This window comes from Malaclemys terrapin (genome assembly GCF_027887155.1).
Source record: "Malaclemys terrapin pileata isolate rMalTer1 chromosome 20 unlocalized genomic scaffold, rMalTer1.hap1 SUPER_20_unloc_1, whole genome shotgun sequence".
Classification (NCBI taxonomy): Eukaryota; Metazoa; Chordata; order Testudines; family Emydidae; genus Malaclemys; species Malaclemys terrapin.
In genome coordinates, this window is record NW_026530188.1 from 1,343,487 (window position 1) to 1,360,042 (window position 16,556).

Genomic DNA, 16,556 nt, shown 5'->3' on the forward strand with positions numbered 1-16,556 from the left:
TCGCGCCATTTCTGCCCTCCCCTCCCCTCTCTTCAGACACCGCCCGGCGTCCTTGATTCTCTGTTTCCAGCTTCCCCTGCCCTCTCCCCCACCCCCCCCAAGGAAGGAGCCTTCCTCGTTAGTCACTGTACTAATTAATCATTGACCCAGCCCAGGTGTGAGCGCCAGGTAACGGGGTCCAAGTCCGGCTTCCTCCACTTGCTGGGCAGCGGCGAACGGTTCGGTGGCTGAGGCCTGTGGAACTCTCTGCCACTAGATGGAGAGCTCACGGCTCCTGGGTCCTATCCCCAGCTCTGGGAGGGGAGTGGGCTCGAGCGGGTTACTCTAGCTCCTGGCAGGATGGGCTCCGCTCTCAGCTGGGGTGTCTGTCTGGCACCACGGAGGCCCCCAATCTCAGTCTGGTGGGGAGATGGGGGGAGCGGCACTCATTGCAACAGGGGACCTGATCCTGGTGATAGTGCAAATGATTAATAAGTCATTAATAATGAAGCATGAATGGGTGCAAAAGGCTTTGAGTTTGGAAGGAGAAGCCCCACCATCGATTAACGACGCGTTATTATTAAAGCGGGAATGGCTCATTAAGCAATCCAGCCAGCGGGAGGCAGGAGTGGTTCTGTGCATACATTGTGTTTATTATTTATTTTACAGGTAACAAATCTGATACTTGGGGGGTTTCTGTTAAAAAAAATCCCTTTTTCTAAGCTAAGTACAGTACTTTCCTGTCCCCCACCCTTGGCAGGTTTGGGGGTCGGGGGGGGGGGGGGGTAGCAGCTGTAACTCGGGCCATATAAACTCACAGAGTTCTGGGTCTTGCAGGTCCTAGAGGGGACCTTGCATGGGGAGGAGTTCTGGGCGGGGGCCGGGGTGTGTCCTTCCTTGGCTAGCAGTGTCCTTTTTCTCTCTGCTGCTACAACAGGGTGGGATCAGAATCAACCATAGAGATTTCAGTCCTCCGGTTCCTAGAGAGGACCAGGGCACGGTGAATGGAGTGTGTGGGGCAGGGGGACAGATGCAGGATAGAGGTCATTCTCCATGGTGTTTGTTCTCTCACTCTGCTCCTACAACATGGTGGTAGCGGTGGGATCCAAACTGACCATAGAGATCTCAGTCCTCCAGTTCCTAGAGAGGACCAGGTCATGTTATTTTGGTGGGGGAGATGCAGAGATAGTGGTCACTCTCTATGGTGTCTATTCCCTCTCTCTACACTTATAAGATGGTGGCAGAAGTGGGATCCGGACCCATCATAGAATTCTTGGCCTTCCAGTTCACTCCAAGGCAGGGAGGGGTTAATGGCTGGCCAGTGGGCAGGGGACAGGGATTGTGATTCCCCATGGGGCCACTAGCCCCGCCCCCCCAGTCCCCGATGCCCATGCCCTGGTGCCAGATGCCCCAGCTGAAGCCCGCCAGCTCTTGAGGTTGTGTCTGATGGTCTCAGTAGGGGCCGGGGGGAGGTACAGTCGGCTCACACCAGGACACCCCCACCTCCTGGTGTCTCTGTGTCTCAGTCCAGCTCAGCCGATGAGGCGGTAGAAGACCCAGCAGCCGAAGGTGACCCAGTGGCTGGCCCAGCTCAGCTCCGACCACTTATAGATGGTGTAGGACATGCTGTAGCCCTGTGGTGGAGAGAGACACTACAGTTGGGGGAGGGAATGCCTGTGTCCTGGGGCGCTGGGGGACAGTCGGGAGCCCAGTGGGTTGGGCCGCCTGTGACTCAGGTACAGCTGAGAGTTAGGAGGGTAGGAACACCTGTTCCTGTGGTGACAAGGTACAGCCAGATCCCACCAAGGCAAGGACTGAGGTACAGTCAAAAATCTGGACAGTAGGGATGCCTGTTCCCTGGGGTGAGTGACATACAATCAGAGAGCAGGAGGCTGGGCTGCCTGTTCTTGGGGGTGACTGAGATACAGTTGGATCTCAGCTGGGTAGGGGGGCCTGTTTCCTGGGATGACTGAGGTACCGTTGGACCCCAGGAGGGTAGGGCCGCTTGTTTTCTGAGATGACTGAAGCAGAGTCAGAGATCAGGGGGTAGGGCGCCTGTTCCTGCTGATGACTGATGTACAGTCGGACTGCACCACCCCACCTGCTCCTCTACGGTGTCATCAGCGTCGATGTCAAAGAGTGAGCCCAAGTAGGCCAGGTGGAAGACAGCCAGAATGCCGAAAAGCAGGTTCAGCAGCCGAACCCAGAGATTCTGCGGGAAAAATACCCCAGTTCAGAGACCCTCACCCATGTCCTTCCCTTCCCATCCCCTACCAACCCCGGGGAGACCCCTGTCACCCTGCACTCACCTCCTGGCTAAGGAGAGAACCCAGGAGTCCTGGCTCCCAGCCCCCCCTGCCCTAACCACCAGCCCCCACTCCGCTCCCAGAGCCGGGGAGAGAACCCAGGAGTCCTGGCTCCCAGCCCCCCTGCACTAACCCACTAGACCCTACTCCGCTCCCAGAGCCGGGGACTGAACCCAGGCATTCTGGCTGTGGGCTCACCGTGTTATGGCGGTGGGGACAGCCGGGCAGGCAGCGCTTGGAGAGGAGGCAGGCGTCAAAGATGACAGAGAGGCGCTTCCGGAGGACTTGGGAGAAAAGAAAGACGTGAGAGCAGGACACTGGCCCTGGAGATTGAGGAGAATCCCCCTGAGGGGGGTGTGACAGTACGGGGCATAGGACACACATCGCTGCATAGTGTGTGTGTGTCCCTGCTACCCCCTAGGGGAGGGGATGAGCCCTGCTCTGCGTGGGTGTGTGTATTTAACCGCCCCCCCCAACCCCGCACAGAACATGCCATCACATAACCCCCCCAGAGGCGGCCGGAGAATCCCCCTCAGGCAGTGAGCACTACGGGGCATATGCCACACAGCCGCCAGTTCTGCAAGGGCCCGTCCGGGCCCCGGGGAAACTTACCATGCTCCACGTAGGTGATGAATCCCAGAGACAGCAGCACCGCGGCCAAGTGGAAGCTGAGTCCCTGGGGTTGGGAATGAGGAGGAGAGGGGAGACATCAGCCAGTGGCCAGCCCAGGAGGGGGGCTGCTCCCCCATTTGCCACCTCTCCCCGAGCCCCCCCAAAACTTACATGCAGGAGGGCGCTGGCGGCATACGTGACAATGACAGCGGAGAAAGTCCCGAGTTGCAGGCTGTTCTTAAAGACATCTGCAAGTAAACACCGGGGGGGGGTGTGTGTGTGTAAATCTACCAAACTGCCCCGCTCCCCACAGCGCCCCCAGCTGGGAGAGATCAGGGATGGAATAGCCAGGAGATTCCCCCCCCCCCCAGCTCCCCACAGCGCCCCCTGCTGGGAGAGATCAGGGATGGAATAGCCAGGAGATTTCCCCCCCCCCCAGCTCCCCACAGCGCCCCCTACTGGGAGAGATCAGGGATGGAATAGCCAGGAGATTCCCGCCCCCCCCCCCCCAGCTCCCCACAGCGCCCCCTGCTGGGAGAGATCAGGGATGGAATAGCCAGGAGATTTCCCCCCCCCAGCTCCCCACAGCGCCCCCTGCTGGGAGAGGCCGGGGCTGGAGTAGCTGGGAGCTCCCCCCACAGCCAGCTCCTGCCCCGCTCCCCCCCAGCGCCCCCTAGTGGACCTTACAGGAGTTGAGCCAATTGGACATGGGTAGGTTCCAGCTGGTGACGACTTCCACCATCGACCGGGGCAGCTCGACATTCAAGGGTCGGGACACCGTCAGGTCCCTGCCAGGAGAGAGAGCGAGCAGTCAGGACGCCTGGGTTCTCTCCCCAGCCCTGGGAGGGGAGTGGGGTCCAGTGGTTAGAGCAGGGGGGCTGGGGGCCTGGACTCCTGGGTTCTTTCCCCAGCCCTGGGAGTTGAGTGGGGTCTAGTGGTTAGAGCGGGTGGGTAGGGGGCAGGGAGGGGAGCCCGGATGCCTGGGTTCTCTCCCCCACTACTCACCATTTGAGGTTGTCCTTCTCCTCGGTGAATCCCGCCCCCGCCAGCGTGGCCGTGGCCTCGGAGAGGAATCCCACGAAGTAGCTGCTGAAGTGGAAGGAGATGGCGCTTTCGTAGGCCCGGAGCCACCTGCGGAGGGTGGGAGGGTGGGGGGTCAGGCCACGGGAACCTTGCTCCCAGAGAGGGGCAGGGCCCGGCTCCCACCGTGGCCGGCCTTCAACTCACCTCACTGCCAAGCCCCTGGGCGGTGTGGGCAGAGGGAGGACCCGGGAAATTCAAGGAGAAACTATCAGGTGGAGAACCAGGGTGCCATGCAGGGAGCGAGCCGGCCACCGAGTCACAGAGCAAGCCGGCCGCGGAGCGATGCAGACACCAAGGAAGCCGGCCAGCCACGGAGCAAGGCAGCCACCGAGTCACGGAGCGAGGCAGCCACAAAGCAAGCCGGCCACGGAGCAAGTCTGCCACCAAGCCAGGCAGCCACAAAGCGAGCCAACTACCAAGCCACGGAGTGAGCCAGCCATGGGGGCACGCAGCGAGTGACTCAGGGAGCTCGCCACCAAGCCACGGGAGAAGCCACAGGGCCACGGAGCCAGCCATGGCCGAGTCACTGAGAACCACAGACCTCCGAGCGAACGCTTCCGCTGGCCGTGGCAACCGGGCAGTGAAGCCTGACCAGAGATCCAGGACCTCAGTGCCGGGGGTAGGGCAAGTAATCCGCTGCGGCAACAAGCCAGCTGAAGGACAGCAAGGCCAGAGGGCAAGCGAGTCACGGAGTGAGGGGGCTGATGGGCCGCGGCTCAGAGGAGCCGTTTGCCGAGCCGCGGCGCGACCCGCGAATGAGCCCGCGACCCGTCGCACACCGGGGCCGCCGTTACCTGGCCTTCCGCTTCCTCCTGAGGCCGGCGGGATCCCGGGCAAGGAGGGGGAGCAGAGAGAGTGAAGGGGGAAGGAGTGAGAAACAGAGAGAGAGAGACGGAGACCGACCCTGGCCTGGGGGCCGCTCTCCTTAGCCACGGCAGTAGTGGGGCACCTCTCGCGGGGGGCAGAGGGGTGATGCTGGGCATCGGAGGGGGCAAGAAGTGGATTGAGGTACCGGTGGAAAACGGAAGGAGGAGTGGGGTCCAGTGGTTAGAGCAGGGGGGCTGGAAGTTCCAGGGTTCTCTCCCCAGCTCTGGGAGGTGCAGGGAGGGTGGGTCTAGTGGTTAGAGCTGTGGGGCCTGGGAGCCAGGACTCCTGGGTTCTCTCCCTGGCTCAGTGGGGGGGGGGGGGGGTCTAGTGGGTTAGAGCAGGGGGGGTGGGAGCCAGGACTCCTGGGTTCTCTCCCTGGCTCGGGGAGGGGAGGGGAGGTCTAGTGGGTTAGAGCAGAGGGGGTTGGAAGCCAGGACTCCTGGGTTCTCTCCCTGGCTCTGTGAGGGGAGGTGTCTAGTGGGTTAGAGCGGGGGGTTGGAAGCCAGGACTCCTGGGTTCTCTCCCTGGCTCAGTGAGGGGAGGGGGGGGGGTCTAGTGGGTTAGAGCAGAGGGGTCTGGAAGCCAGGACTCCTGGGTTCTCTCCCCAGCTGGGGCCTTGAGGGCAGCGGGAGGCTCTTGCAGCAGCAGAAGGAGACCCAGAGGCCGGTGTGAGGGAGCAGGAGGTCGTGGGGTCTCACCCCTGCCCCTAGGGTGGGAAATGGGGGGGAGGGGACGCACACACTCACTTCCTGAGCTGCCGGTAGCCGTAGAGCGGGATGAAGTAGGAGAACAGGTAGGGGGCGACGCAGGTGGAGACGAGGAGGCAGATGATGGAGAGGAGGAGGCTCCGGGACACCTTCCGCAGCCAGGGGAGGCTCTGTGGGGCGAAGGGTAACTTAGCAAGTGTGTCCCGTTTCCCCCCCGGCCCGCCTGAGCCAGCCAGTCCCCACCCTGCAGCCAGAGGAGAACCGGCGCCCGCTAAAGGGGAAAGGCCGCTAGGCGCAGGACCAGGTGTGCCCACCAGGGGCGCTGTTCCCCCTCCCCACACCCCGACTCTCACCAGGGCCCGGCTCTCCACCGCCTGGAGGTAGCTGCGGAAGCGGCTCCAGGGCCCGAAGATGGCCGTGCCCACAAAGTAGATGTAGCCCATGAACTCCACGGGGGAGGGGACGGCCGGGAGCTCCCCGCGGTCCAGGTCGAAGCCCAGGGACACGGCCTTCATCGCCACAATCATCTGGGCCCCTGCCATGGAGAGAGAGACAGGCGGGGGTGGGGTACGCCGGGACTACAGGGGAGAGAACCCAGGAGTCCTGGCTCCCAGCCCCCCCCCCGCCCCCCCCGCTCTAACCACTAGACCCCCCTCCCCTCCCAGAGCTGGAGATAGAACCCAGGTGTCCTGGCTCCCCACCCCTCTGCCAGCCAGCCCACCAGCCAGCCCGCCTTGCCCTGGGGGTGGATGGGAGCCAGCGCCCCCTAGAGGGGAAAGGCCCTGTGTCCAGTCCCAGTGAGGGCAGGTCAGAGTCTCACCTCTCATTTTATGCCAGGTCACGGTATCCACCATGTGCATCTCCCTGCCAGAGAGAAGGACGGAGACTGTTTCAGAGAGAGGAACTAATGGGGTGGGTGGGGGTCTCCCTGTGAGATCAGCTGATCTCCAGCTCCCCAGACAATGCCTGGCTCTCCTCCCCAGACATCGCTGCACCCCCCCTCCCCCAGAGCTGCCTCCCACCCAGTCTTCCAACTTCTCCTCCCACCTGCTAGACATGGCTGGGGTCCCTATGGGGGGCTGCGGGGTCTCACCTGGCTTCAGGGCCCCCTCCCCTCCATGGGTCCGGCCTTCCCATCTCCATGGATCATGCATCCCCTCCTCCCCCCGCCACGGACCCAACTCCACCCAGAAGGTCTTTGCAGACCAGAATCCCTCTGTGCCCCTTCCCAGGCCCAGCCCCCTCCCCCGACCCTGCCGGGCCTCACCCCATGAGGAGGTAGATGAGGATGGTGATGGAGAGGAAGACCCCACGGTGGGCCGAGTGCCGGCACAGGAAGAGAACCAGGTAGCACAGCAGGCTGAGCAACACCACCCAGACCATCTGCAGCTGGAAGAAGTGGTGGAGGGCGTAGAACCCCCCCACCACCGTGCTGAGGTGCTTCGCATAGCCGGGAAGAGCTGGGGGAGGGGGGACATGGAGTTGTGGTGGGGACCCTTCCATCCATCCCTCCCTCCAACCAGCCCTCTATGCGTCCAACCCTCCAACCAACCATCCATCCATCCCTCTAACCAGCCCTCAGTGCGTCCAACCCACCAACCCACCTTCCATCCATCCATCCCTCCAACCAGCCCTCCATGCGTCCAACCCACCTTCCATCTATCCATCCCTCCAACCAGCCCTCCATGCGTCCAACCCACCAACCATCCATCCATCCCTCCATGCATGCAACCCACCAACCCACCTTCCATCCATCCATCCCTCCAACCAGCCCTCCATGCGTTCAACCCACCAACCATCCATCCAGCCAGCCCTCCATGCATGCAACCCACCAACCCACCTTCCATCCATCCATCTTCCAACCAGCCCTCCATGCGTCCAACCCACCTTCCATCCATCCCTCCAACCAGCCCTCCATGCATACAACCCACCAACCCACCTTCCATCCATCCATCCCTCCAACCAGCCCTCCATGCGTCCAATCCACCAACCCACCTTCCATCCATCCATCCCTCCAACCAGCCCTCCATGCGTCCAATCCACCAACCCACCTTCCATCCATCCCTCCCTCCAACCAGCCCTCCATGCGTCCAACCCACCAACCATCCATCCATCCCTCCAACCAGCCCTCCATGCGTCCAACCCACCTTCCATCCATCCCTCCAACCAGCCCTCCATGCATACAACCCACCAACCCACCTTCCATCCATCCATCCCTCCAACCAGCCCTCCATGCGTCCAATCCACCAACCCACCTTCCATCCATCCATCCCTCCAACCAGCCCTCCATGCGTCCAACCCACCAACCCACCTTCCATCCATCCATCCATCCCTCCAACCAGCCCTCCATGCGTCCAATCCACCAACCCACCTTCCATCCATCCATCCCTCCATGCGTCCAATCCACCAACCCACCTTCCATCCATCCATCCCTCCAACCAGCCCTCCATGCGTCCAATCCACCAACCCACCTTCCATCCATCCCTCCAAGCGTCCAATCCACCAACCCATCTTCCATCCATCCCTCCAACCAGCCCTCCATGCATACAACCCACCAACCCACCTTCCATCCATCCATCCCTCCAACCAGCCCTCCATGCATCCAACCCACCTTCCATCCATCCATCCCTCCATGCATCCAATCCACCAACCCACCTTCCATCCATCCCTCCAACCAGCCTTCCATGCGTCCAATCCACCAACCCATCTTCCATCCATCCATCCCTCCAACCAGCCCTCCATGCGTCCAACCCACCAACCCACCTTCCATCCATCCATCCCTCCATGCATCCAATCCACCAACCCATCTTCCATCCATCCCTCCAACCATCCCTCCATGCGTCCAATCCACCAACCCATCTTCCATCCATCCCTCCAACCAGCCCTCCATGCATCCAACGAATCCCCCAACCAACCCTCCATCCAACCCACCGTCCCATATGTCCATCAATCCCTCCCTCCAACTAACTCTCCCTGCATCCCTCCTTCTCTCCATCCCCCCCCCCCCCCAAGCCTCTGTCCATCCCTGCCACCTGCTTACGCAGCCTCCAGAGCAGCCGGCACGCCAGGCAGATGAGCAGCAGGACCCAGATCTGCTCCAGCCCCTGCCGGGCAGTGGGGATCACGCAGCCCTGCAGCAGCTGCTGGTAGAACTCCTGGCGGGTGAAAGTGGCCATTGCCAGGGCCTGAAAGAGACAGGGGGGGGGGGGAGAGTCAAGGAGAACCAGGATGGGCAGGAGCTGCTGGAGAGGACATAGAGCAGAAAGAGCCTATGGAGATGGGGGCCGAGGGACAGACATACTGGGATGTTTGATTGGCTGGCTTCATGGATGGTTAGAGGGATGGATGTGTGGGTGGTTGATGAATGGATGGTTAGAGGGATGGATGTGTGGGTGGTTGATGAATGGATGGTTAGATCAGGGGTTCTCAAACTGGGGGGCGGGACCCCTCAGGGGGTCACGAACGGTCAACCTTCACCCCAACCTTCACTTGCCTCCAGCATTTATAATGCTGTTAAATATATTTTAAAATGTGTTGAATTTATGGGGGGGGGGTCGCACTCAGAAGCTTACGATGTGAAAGGGGTCACCCGTAAAAAAGTTTGAGACCCACTGGGTTAGATGGTTAGATGAATGGATGGTTAGCTGGTTGATGAATGGATGGATGTGTGGATGGTTAGATGAATGGTCCCATCTCAGCGCAGGGGGCTGGACTTGGTGACTTCACAAGATCCCTTCCAGCCTGACGTTACAATTATTCTATCCATCCATTCACCCTGCACCACCCCCTACCTATGTACCTATCCACCCATCCCCCTGCACGCCCCTCTATCGATCCACCCATCCCCCATACACCCCTCTATAGATCCATCCATCCCCCTACACACCCCTCTATCGATCCACCCAGCTCCATAAACACCCATCTGTCGTTCCATGCATCCGTCCATCCCTCCCCATACGTACCAACCTATCTCTCCATCCGCCCCATGCACACCCTTCGATCTATCCATCCATCTCCATACACCTATCTATCTATCTTCCCAAACCCTAACACACTGATCTATCTATTCTCCAGGATTCACATAGCTCAACCAGGGCCTGATCCAGCCTGGGACCCCCAGAGTCTGGGACACCGCTGGGCCACAGGGGGGTGGTGGGGTGAGGGTGGAAGGGAGGTAGTATTGAATGAGTGAAATGTGCATCACCCCAATTTGAGAACTAGGAACGCTGGGGGGGGGCTCCCCCCGCCCCAACCCCCCCAAGGCAACATGTCTTGATAACCCGCCTCTCTCCCCAAGTGAGAAGCCTGGGAGACCGGCACTGACATCCAGATGTGGCCAGAGGCGGACAGGGGTGGGGGTGGGATTCCCCCTCTGCAGCCACACTGGGCCCTGCATCCAGATGTGGCGGGAATGGAGGGGAGGGGGTTCCCCTAACCAGCTGCACTGGTGGCTGGATCCAGATCATAGAATCATAGAATATCAGAGTTGGAAGGGACCTCAAGAGGTCATCTAGTCCAACCCCCTGCTCAAAGCAGGACCAATTCCCAGCTAAATCATCCCAGCCAGGGCTTTGTCAAGCCGGGCCTTAAAAACCTCCAAGGAAGGAGACTCCACCACCTCCCTAGGTAACGCATTCCAGTGTTTCACCACCCTCCTAGTGAAATAGTTTTTCCTGATATCCAACCTGGACCTCCCCCACTGCAACTTGAGACCATTGCTCCTTGTTCTGTCATCTGCCACCACTGAGAACAGCCGAGCTCCATCCTCTTTGGAACCCCCCTTCAGGTAGTTGAAGGCTGCTATCAAATCCCCCCTCATTCTTCTCTTCTGGAGACTAAACAATCCCAGTTCTCTCAGCCTCTCCTCATAAGTCATGTGCTCCAGACCCCTAATCATTTTTGTTGTGGGAGGGGGGAGAAGGGGGCGTTCCCTGCTCTCCCCCCCGTCCAGCTGTGGCTCGCGCGGGGCCCGGGTACCTTTGCAGCGAGCCTCTCCCTCTAGGTCTGTCTGTCCCCGCGCGGCCAGTCCTGCGGTCCGGCTCTCCCGGGGGGAGGGGGAGCTAATCCCCTTTAAATTTGGGGGCGGAAAGGATCGGCGTACCCTCCTATGGGAAAAGGAGACGGCTCGGCTCGGCCAATCGGGAGCCGGATGGGATGGGACGGGGCGGGCGATCAAGACAGCCAATGGATGCCCTCTATCTCCAGCGCTGGGAGCCAGGACGTCTGGGTTCTCTCCCTGGTTTTGGGAGGGGAGTGGGGGCCAGGACTCCTGGGTTCTCTCGTCTCCGCAACTCGGGAAGGGGAGGGGTCTAGTGGATTGGAGCAGGGGGGTTGGGAGCCAGGACTCCTGGGTTCTCCCCCTGGCTCTTGGAGGGAAGTGGGGTCTAGTGGTTAGAGCAGGGAGGGGCTGGGAGCCAGGACTCCTGGGTTCTCCCCCTGGCTCTGGGAGGGGAGTGGGGGCTGCTGGGTTAGAGCAGGGGGGGCTGGGAGCCAGGACGCCTGGGTTCTCCCCCTGGCTCTGGGAGGGGAGTGAGGGCTAGAAGGTTAGAGCTGTGGAGGGGTCTATATTTTAGGTACTTCTCTGTCCCCTATTGCTACAGTATCTCAGCACCTCACAGTCACTTGACACCTTAACCCCGGGAGGCAGGACAGTGCCCTATGTCCGCTCTGCTGGTGAGGAAGCGCAGAGAAAGGAGGGCCCACCCTGCGAAAGGTGGCAGGGAACCCAGGCGACCTGCCCCGTGTGGTTTGCGCTAATCTCACCTTAGCTAGCATTAAACAAGTTTTGGGACAGCTGGGGAACAGCTGCATATAACACTGCATGGGGAGGGCTCACCTGGCACTGAGATACAGCCACCTCTGGGGCAGGGCAGCCGGGGAACGGCCACACATAACGCAACACAGGGCTGGCTCATCCGATGCTGAGATGCAGCCACCTCTGGGGCAGGGCAGCCGGGGAATGGCCACACATAACGCAACACAGGGCTGGCTCATCCGATGCTGAGATGCAGCCACCTCTGGGGCAGGGCAGCCGGGGAATACCTGCAATCCCTCTACCAGCTGGGTTAAGACCTTGCACCTTGGGAGAAGCCCCTCCCCCGCACTGACTATAAGCCCCTCCCCCCACTGAATATAAGCCCCTCCCATGGACCCAGGACACCTGTGAGTGGGCCCCCCATCTGCCTCACCCTTGCCTTTGAAGATAAGCCCCACCCTCCAGCCACAGGCTCCTCCCCTGATGAGCACCCCCTGGGAACAGGCCCCACCCCCCTAGATACCGGACCCTCCACCTGGGCACAGACCCCTCCCCTTGGATATGGCCCCTCCCCCTGCTAGACAAAGGCTCCTCCCCCTGCTGGGCACAATCTCCTCCTCCTGGATATTAGCCCCTCCCCTTGGGCTCAGGCCCCTCCCCTGGGCTCAGGCCCCGCCCAAATACGGCCCCGTCTCTCCTCCTTTTAAATCTCCCGCTCTGACGACACCTGTTACCATGGCTACTCCGCCCCCCCCGCCCCTGCTGAGCCCACATCGCCTCAGCCGGCCTCTGGGCCAATCCGCTCCTCGGGAGGGCCTCTCGCGGCCCCGCCCACCAGCGCCCCGGCCTCCCATTGGCCGCGAAGAAAAGGCCAGCGGCCCAACGGGCGGGCGGATCGAGCGGAGGAGGCGGCCCCGCCCGCCTGCCGCGGCCAAGGCGCGCGCTCATTGGTCGCGGGGGCGGGGCTTAGGGCTGCAGGTGGCCGCCCGGCCGGGCGCCGGCCTCAGTCTGCGGTCAGCTGCCAGCAGCGTCGGGACTCGGGCCGGAGGCGCTGAGCGGGTGAGGGGCTGCCGGGGCGGGCACGCAGGGGGCTGCACGCAGGGACGTACACCCCCCCCCGGGGGTCCCCGTTCCCAGCCCAGCTGGGGGTGGATCTGCCCCCCCCACACCCGCCAATCCGGATCAGAGCTGGAAACTCCCTGGATCCCCTTCCTGACACCATCTCTTTTTTCCTTTGCAGCGGGAGTCGCTGTCTTGCCTGCCATGGGGCTGGAGGCCGAGCCCCTCGCCGCCCCCCACCCTTACTGGCCCCGGGACCTGGAGATCCGGCGCTACATCCCCAACGACCGTCCCACCTGGCACAGCCTGGCTTTCCTCTTCTCTGTCTCGGCGGCCCTGCTGATGCTCACCTGGCTGGCCGCCGGCTGGCGGGGGTGGACGGGGGCGCCCATGAGGACCGGGCGCCGCCTGGCCCTCTGTTGGTTCGCCCTCTGCGGCTTCATCCATGGCGTGATTGAGGGCTGGTTCAGCCTCTACTACATGGATATACCAGGGGACCAGTCCTTCCTCTCCCAGCTGTGTAAGGCATGGGAACCAGGACTCCTGGGTTCTTTGGGTGGGGGATGGAGTCTGGTGGGTTAGACTGGGGTGGCTGGGAGCCAGGACTCCTGGGTTCGATCTCTAGCTCTGGGAGGGGAGTGGGGTCTAGTGGTTAGAGCAGGGGAGGCTGGGAGCCAGGATGCCTGGGTTCTAGCCCAGCTGAGGGGAGCCCTGACGGGAGCTGTTTGCTACCGTGACGTGAGGAAAGGAAATCTGCTAGACAGGTTACCTGCCCTCCAGGTGAATCCTCTTCCGGAGAGACGGGCCGGGAGGCCGGGGAGAACTACGGATCCTTGTAGAAACAGCTCCAGAGGTTCCACTGCTCCTAGCTGGGAGAAGAAACTATGGAAATTCCCAGCCCTAAAATTTGGGAAAACCAAATGGGTTGTAGAATATTTCCTCCCGTGTTTCAAAACCTCTCCATGTTCCTCCCTCCCCTCCCATAAAATGATGAATTTGATTCGTTCTGTGTGACCCGACGAGCGACTGTTTCAGCTGAATCTTGTTTCCGCCTCCAGGGAAGGAGTACGCCAAAGGAGACAGCCGATATGTCATGTGAGTTTTAGCCTTTGTGTGTCCCATTCCCCTCTTCCCCTTTTCTGATTCCTACCCACCCACCCACCACAATCCACTGGCGTCTGCCCAAAATCCACCTGGAAATTTGGAATAGATCGGATGCAGCCTTCAAAAAACCCGTCAGGTTTCACACGTGCCTGCTAGCTCAGCGCAAGCAAACAATATGTGGTTTAATATCACTTAATGCACATGCATCCCTCCAGGAACAAAGCACACAGGCAATGCGTACAGGATGGTGGGGACTCTGTCTTGACAAAGATTTGGGGGTCATGGGGGACAATCAGCTGAATGGGGGCTCCCGGTGCGACGCTGGGGCCAAAACGGGGATCACGAGGCGGAACGCAGAGGGGATTTTCCCCTCTGGATTTGGCCCTGGTGCCACTGCTGCTGGGATCCGGCGTCCTGTTCTGGTGGCCACAACTCTAGAAGGCCGTTGATCAGTCGCGGGGGCGTCAGAGAAGTGCCATGAGAATGATTCAAGGATCAGAAACCCAGCCTTGGCCTGAGAGACTCGCTGAGCTCCAGCTATGGAGCTGAACGAAGAGATGGCTGAAGGGTGATTGGATCCCGGTCGTATCTACGCAGGGAACAAACATTTGAGAACGGGCGTTTGATCGAGCAGAGGAAGGTCAAACCCGATCCGACGGCTCGAAGTCGAAGCTAGACCAATTCTGGGTGACTGCCCCTTGCCTTCATTGCGTTATTCCCAGCAAACGACGGGCTATCAATAACACGCAGCCCTTCGGAGGAAGCCCCTTTTAGCCGTAAGGCAGGAGCGCTGCGGGGAAAACAGCCAAAGAAGCGACATGTAAATCGACCAGGGGCGGTGTCAGTCTAAAGATTGGCCCCCCAATTCCCTCCCCGATCTCCGGGCGAAGTTCGGAAGGCTGAGTCTGTGGGGCGGGGGCGCTGGCGCCACCCGCTTCTCCCCCACACGTCCTGGGAATGTAGCTTGCCAGGTCCCAAAAGATCAGCCGGGTTTGCTGCGTCGTGCCATGGCCTTTTCACAGCCACGCCGCTCGTGGGTTGGTAGGTTCTGGGGACAGAAGGGGCTGTTGTGATCAGCACGGCCGACTTCCCGGCCAACCGAGACCAGAGAACCTGCCCTGTCGTGCCAGGCGCTGCACGGACCCACCCCTGAGAGCAGGGCCTCTGTTGGGTGCTGCATAACCCCCCACCCCACCAGCCGCTAGATCGGGGCCCCTGTCCCCGCACAGCCCCTGCCAGAGGGAGATCATAGCCCTTGCATTGCTGGGTGCATGAAGCCCCCCATTGTGCCTGGCGCTACACAGACCCCCCCCCCTGAGACCCCAAAGAGCTTCCAGTCTAAACACACCCAGGCAGGACCATACTCCTCATGGTACGGCTGGGGAAACTGAGGCCAATGAGGTGCAAGCTGAGACGCGTGGTTGTTTGGGAGGGATGGGAACGGGGGGGCCTTAGAAGTTGGGTTAACCCTTGGGTGCCTCTCTCCTCTGTCTGCAGAGAGGACAATTTCACCGTGTGCATGGAGACCATCACTGCCTGGGCATGGGGCCCGCTGAGCCTCTTGACTGTGCTGGCCTTCCTCCAGCACCAGCCCCACCGCTACGTCCTGCAGCTGGTGGTGTCGCTGGGTAAGGGCAGCCGGATGCCTGGGTCCCCTCCCTGGCTTGGGGAGGGGGGGGTCTAGTGGTTAGAACCGGAGGGGTTGGGAGGCAGGACTCCTGGGTTCTCTCCCTGGCTGTAGAATGGCCCAGGGGCTGATGGTCAAAGGTCCCAGATCAGCTTCATCTTGACCTAGCCTGGACCCCAGATGCCACCTGATCTTTCCATGACCCTTGGATTCTCCTCGATCTGACCCCTTGACCTTTCCTCCCCACCCCCCACCCCCAGGCCAGCTGTATGGCGACGTCCTGTACTTCTACACCGAGTACCGAGAAGGCTTCGCCCACAGCGAGATGTGGCACCCGCTTTACTTCTGGTTCTACTTCGTCTTCATGAACGCCCTGTGGATCATCATCCCCTCCATCCTCCTCCTCAACGCCTGGGGGCACCTGAGCGCTGCCCAGAGGGCGCTGGACTCTGTCAAGCCCAAGAGACACTGATGCCTCACTCCCCCCCCCCCCCCGCCACCCGGGGTGGGGGTATCTGGCACAAAACTGCCCCGGGGGCTGCAGGATGAATGATGCTCAGGGATTGGAGTATGCAGGACTCTCTACCTGGCTCTGGGAGGGGAGTGGGGTCCAGTGGGCTAGAGGTGGGGGGCTGGGAGCCAGGACGTCTTGGCTCTTTTCCCAGCATCTGTGGGAGATGTTCCTGTTTCTCCAGGCTGGCTTTATCTGCCGACCTGGTGGGGAGGGACAGGTGAGGAAATCGCTAGCAAGGGTGGGGGAGATGTCTGCCTCCCTATGACTTGTTATGCTAGCACCCCCTCCTCCGCCGAACCCTCCCTGTTCCCATAACCAAAGCTCCGACCCCGTCTCTGTGTGCCCCCGACAACGACCCCCTTTGCCTCCTGACTGGCTGTAGGGTGGGGGATGCTGGGACCTCAAGCGCCTCCGGTGGACAGGGCCAATCAGCTTGTTTTAATAAACACATGTGTGTACTCCTTTGCCTTCCAGCAGCTGTCCTTGTCTGCCGCTGTCGCCCTCGGAGTGGCGCCGTGCTGCCAGGACAAAAGGGGTTATACAGGAGGTCATACCAGCTGATCCCGAGGGTCCCTCCTGGGCTGGGATGCTTTAGAGAGAAGATGGCGAGGCCCTGATTAACATCATGACCGGGAACAAGGGAGAGTGGGACCTTCTCTGAGAGGGGCAAATTCCAAATACCTTTTCCCTGCACTCTGCATCTCAGTAACCTGTGTCCCATTCCCAGTCCCCTGCCCTGGGGCCGGAGGGGAGCTGGCGCCCCCTAGAGGGGACAGGCCCCATACCTCAGTCTGCTGCCCTGGGGCCGGAGGGGAGCTGGCGCCCCCTAGAGGGGAAAGGCCCCATACCTCAGTCTGCTGCCCTGGGGCCGGAGGGGAGCTGGCGCCCCCTAGAGGGGACAGGCCCCATACGTCAGTCTGCTGCCCTGGGGCCGGAGGGGAGC

At 61.2% G+C, this 16,556-nt stretch overlaps 2 protein-coding genes across 3 annotated transcripts; one reads left to right on the plus strand and one right to left on the minus strand.

Annotated features, from left to right (window-relative positions):
- Window positions 1-611: 611 nt before the first annotated feature.
- On the minus strand, window positions 612-10,615 carry PORCN (porcupine O-acyltransferase). 2 transcript variants are annotated; one of them, XM_054014805.1, is made up of 14 exons: window positions 10,532-10,615; window positions 8,595-8,739; window positions 6,822-7,014; window positions 6,375-6,418; window positions 5,908-6,089; window positions 5,594-5,724; window positions 4,775-4,792; window positions 3,903-4,028; window positions 3,585-3,685; window positions 3,069-3,145; window positions 2,898-2,961; window positions 2,484-2,569; window positions 2,081-2,191; window positions 612-1,613 (listed from the first exon to the last, which is right to left on the minus strand). In XM_054014805.1, exons 2-14 carry the CDS (start codon window positions 8,728-8,730, stop codon window positions 1,512-1,514), a joined length of 1,371 nt encoding a protein of 456 aa, XP_053870780.1. In that variant the 5' UTR covers window positions 8,731-8,739; window positions 10,532-10,615; the 3' UTR covers window positions 612-1,511. The 2 variants fall into 2 exon arrangements, with proteins under 2 accessions (XP_053870780.1, XP_053870781.1); XM_054014806.1 differs by lacking the exon at window positions 4,775-4,792.
- Window positions 10,616-12,281: 1,666 nt separating this feature from the next.
- On the plus strand, window positions 12,282-16,074 carry EBP (EBP cholestenol delta-isomerase). Its single transcript, XM_054014823.1, has 5 exons — window positions 12,282-12,368; window positions 12,550-12,888; window positions 13,427-13,463; window positions 14,970-15,100; window positions 15,360-16,074. The coding sequence occupies exons 2-5, from the start codon at window positions 12,573-12,575 to the stop codon at window positions 15,569-15,571; spliced, it is 696 nt and encodes a 231-aa protein (XP_053870798.1). The 5' UTR covers window positions 12,282-12,368; window positions 12,550-12,572; the 3' UTR covers window positions 15,572-16,074.
- The last annotated feature ends 482 nt before the right edge of the window (window positions 16,075-16,556 follow it).

What these genes read in the sequence shown, in the direction of transcription:
- PORCN (XM_054014805.1), bottom strand. Translation starts at nt 8,730, where the DNA reads ATGGCCACTTTCACCCGCCAGGAGTTCTACCAGCAGCTGCTGCAGGGC. An exon ending in CCGGCTGCTCTGGAGGCTGC is followed by an intron (nt 7,015 to 8,594) that starts GTAAGCAGGTGG and finishes CCCCTCCCCCAG; the next exon opens with CTCTTCCCGGCTATGCGAAG. An exon ending in CTCATCTACCTCCTCATGGG is followed by an intron (nt 6,419 to 6,821) that starts GTGAGGCCCGGC and finishes TCTCTCTGGCAG; the next exon opens with GGAGATGCACATGGTGGATA.
- EBP (XM_054014823.1), top strand. Translation starts at nt 12,573, where the DNA reads ATGGGGCTGGAGGCCGAGCCCCTCGCCGCCCCCCACCCTTACTGGCCC. An exon ending in GTCCTTCCTCTCCCAGCTGT is followed by an intron (nt 12,889 to 13,426) that starts GTAAGGCATGGG and finishes TTCCGCCTCCAG; the next exon opens with GGAAGGAGTACGCCAAAGGA. An exon ending in GGAGACAGCCGATATGTCAT is followed by an intron (nt 13,464 to 14,969) that starts GTGAGTTTTAGC and finishes CTCTGTCTGCAG; the next exon opens with AGAGGACAATTTCACCGTGT.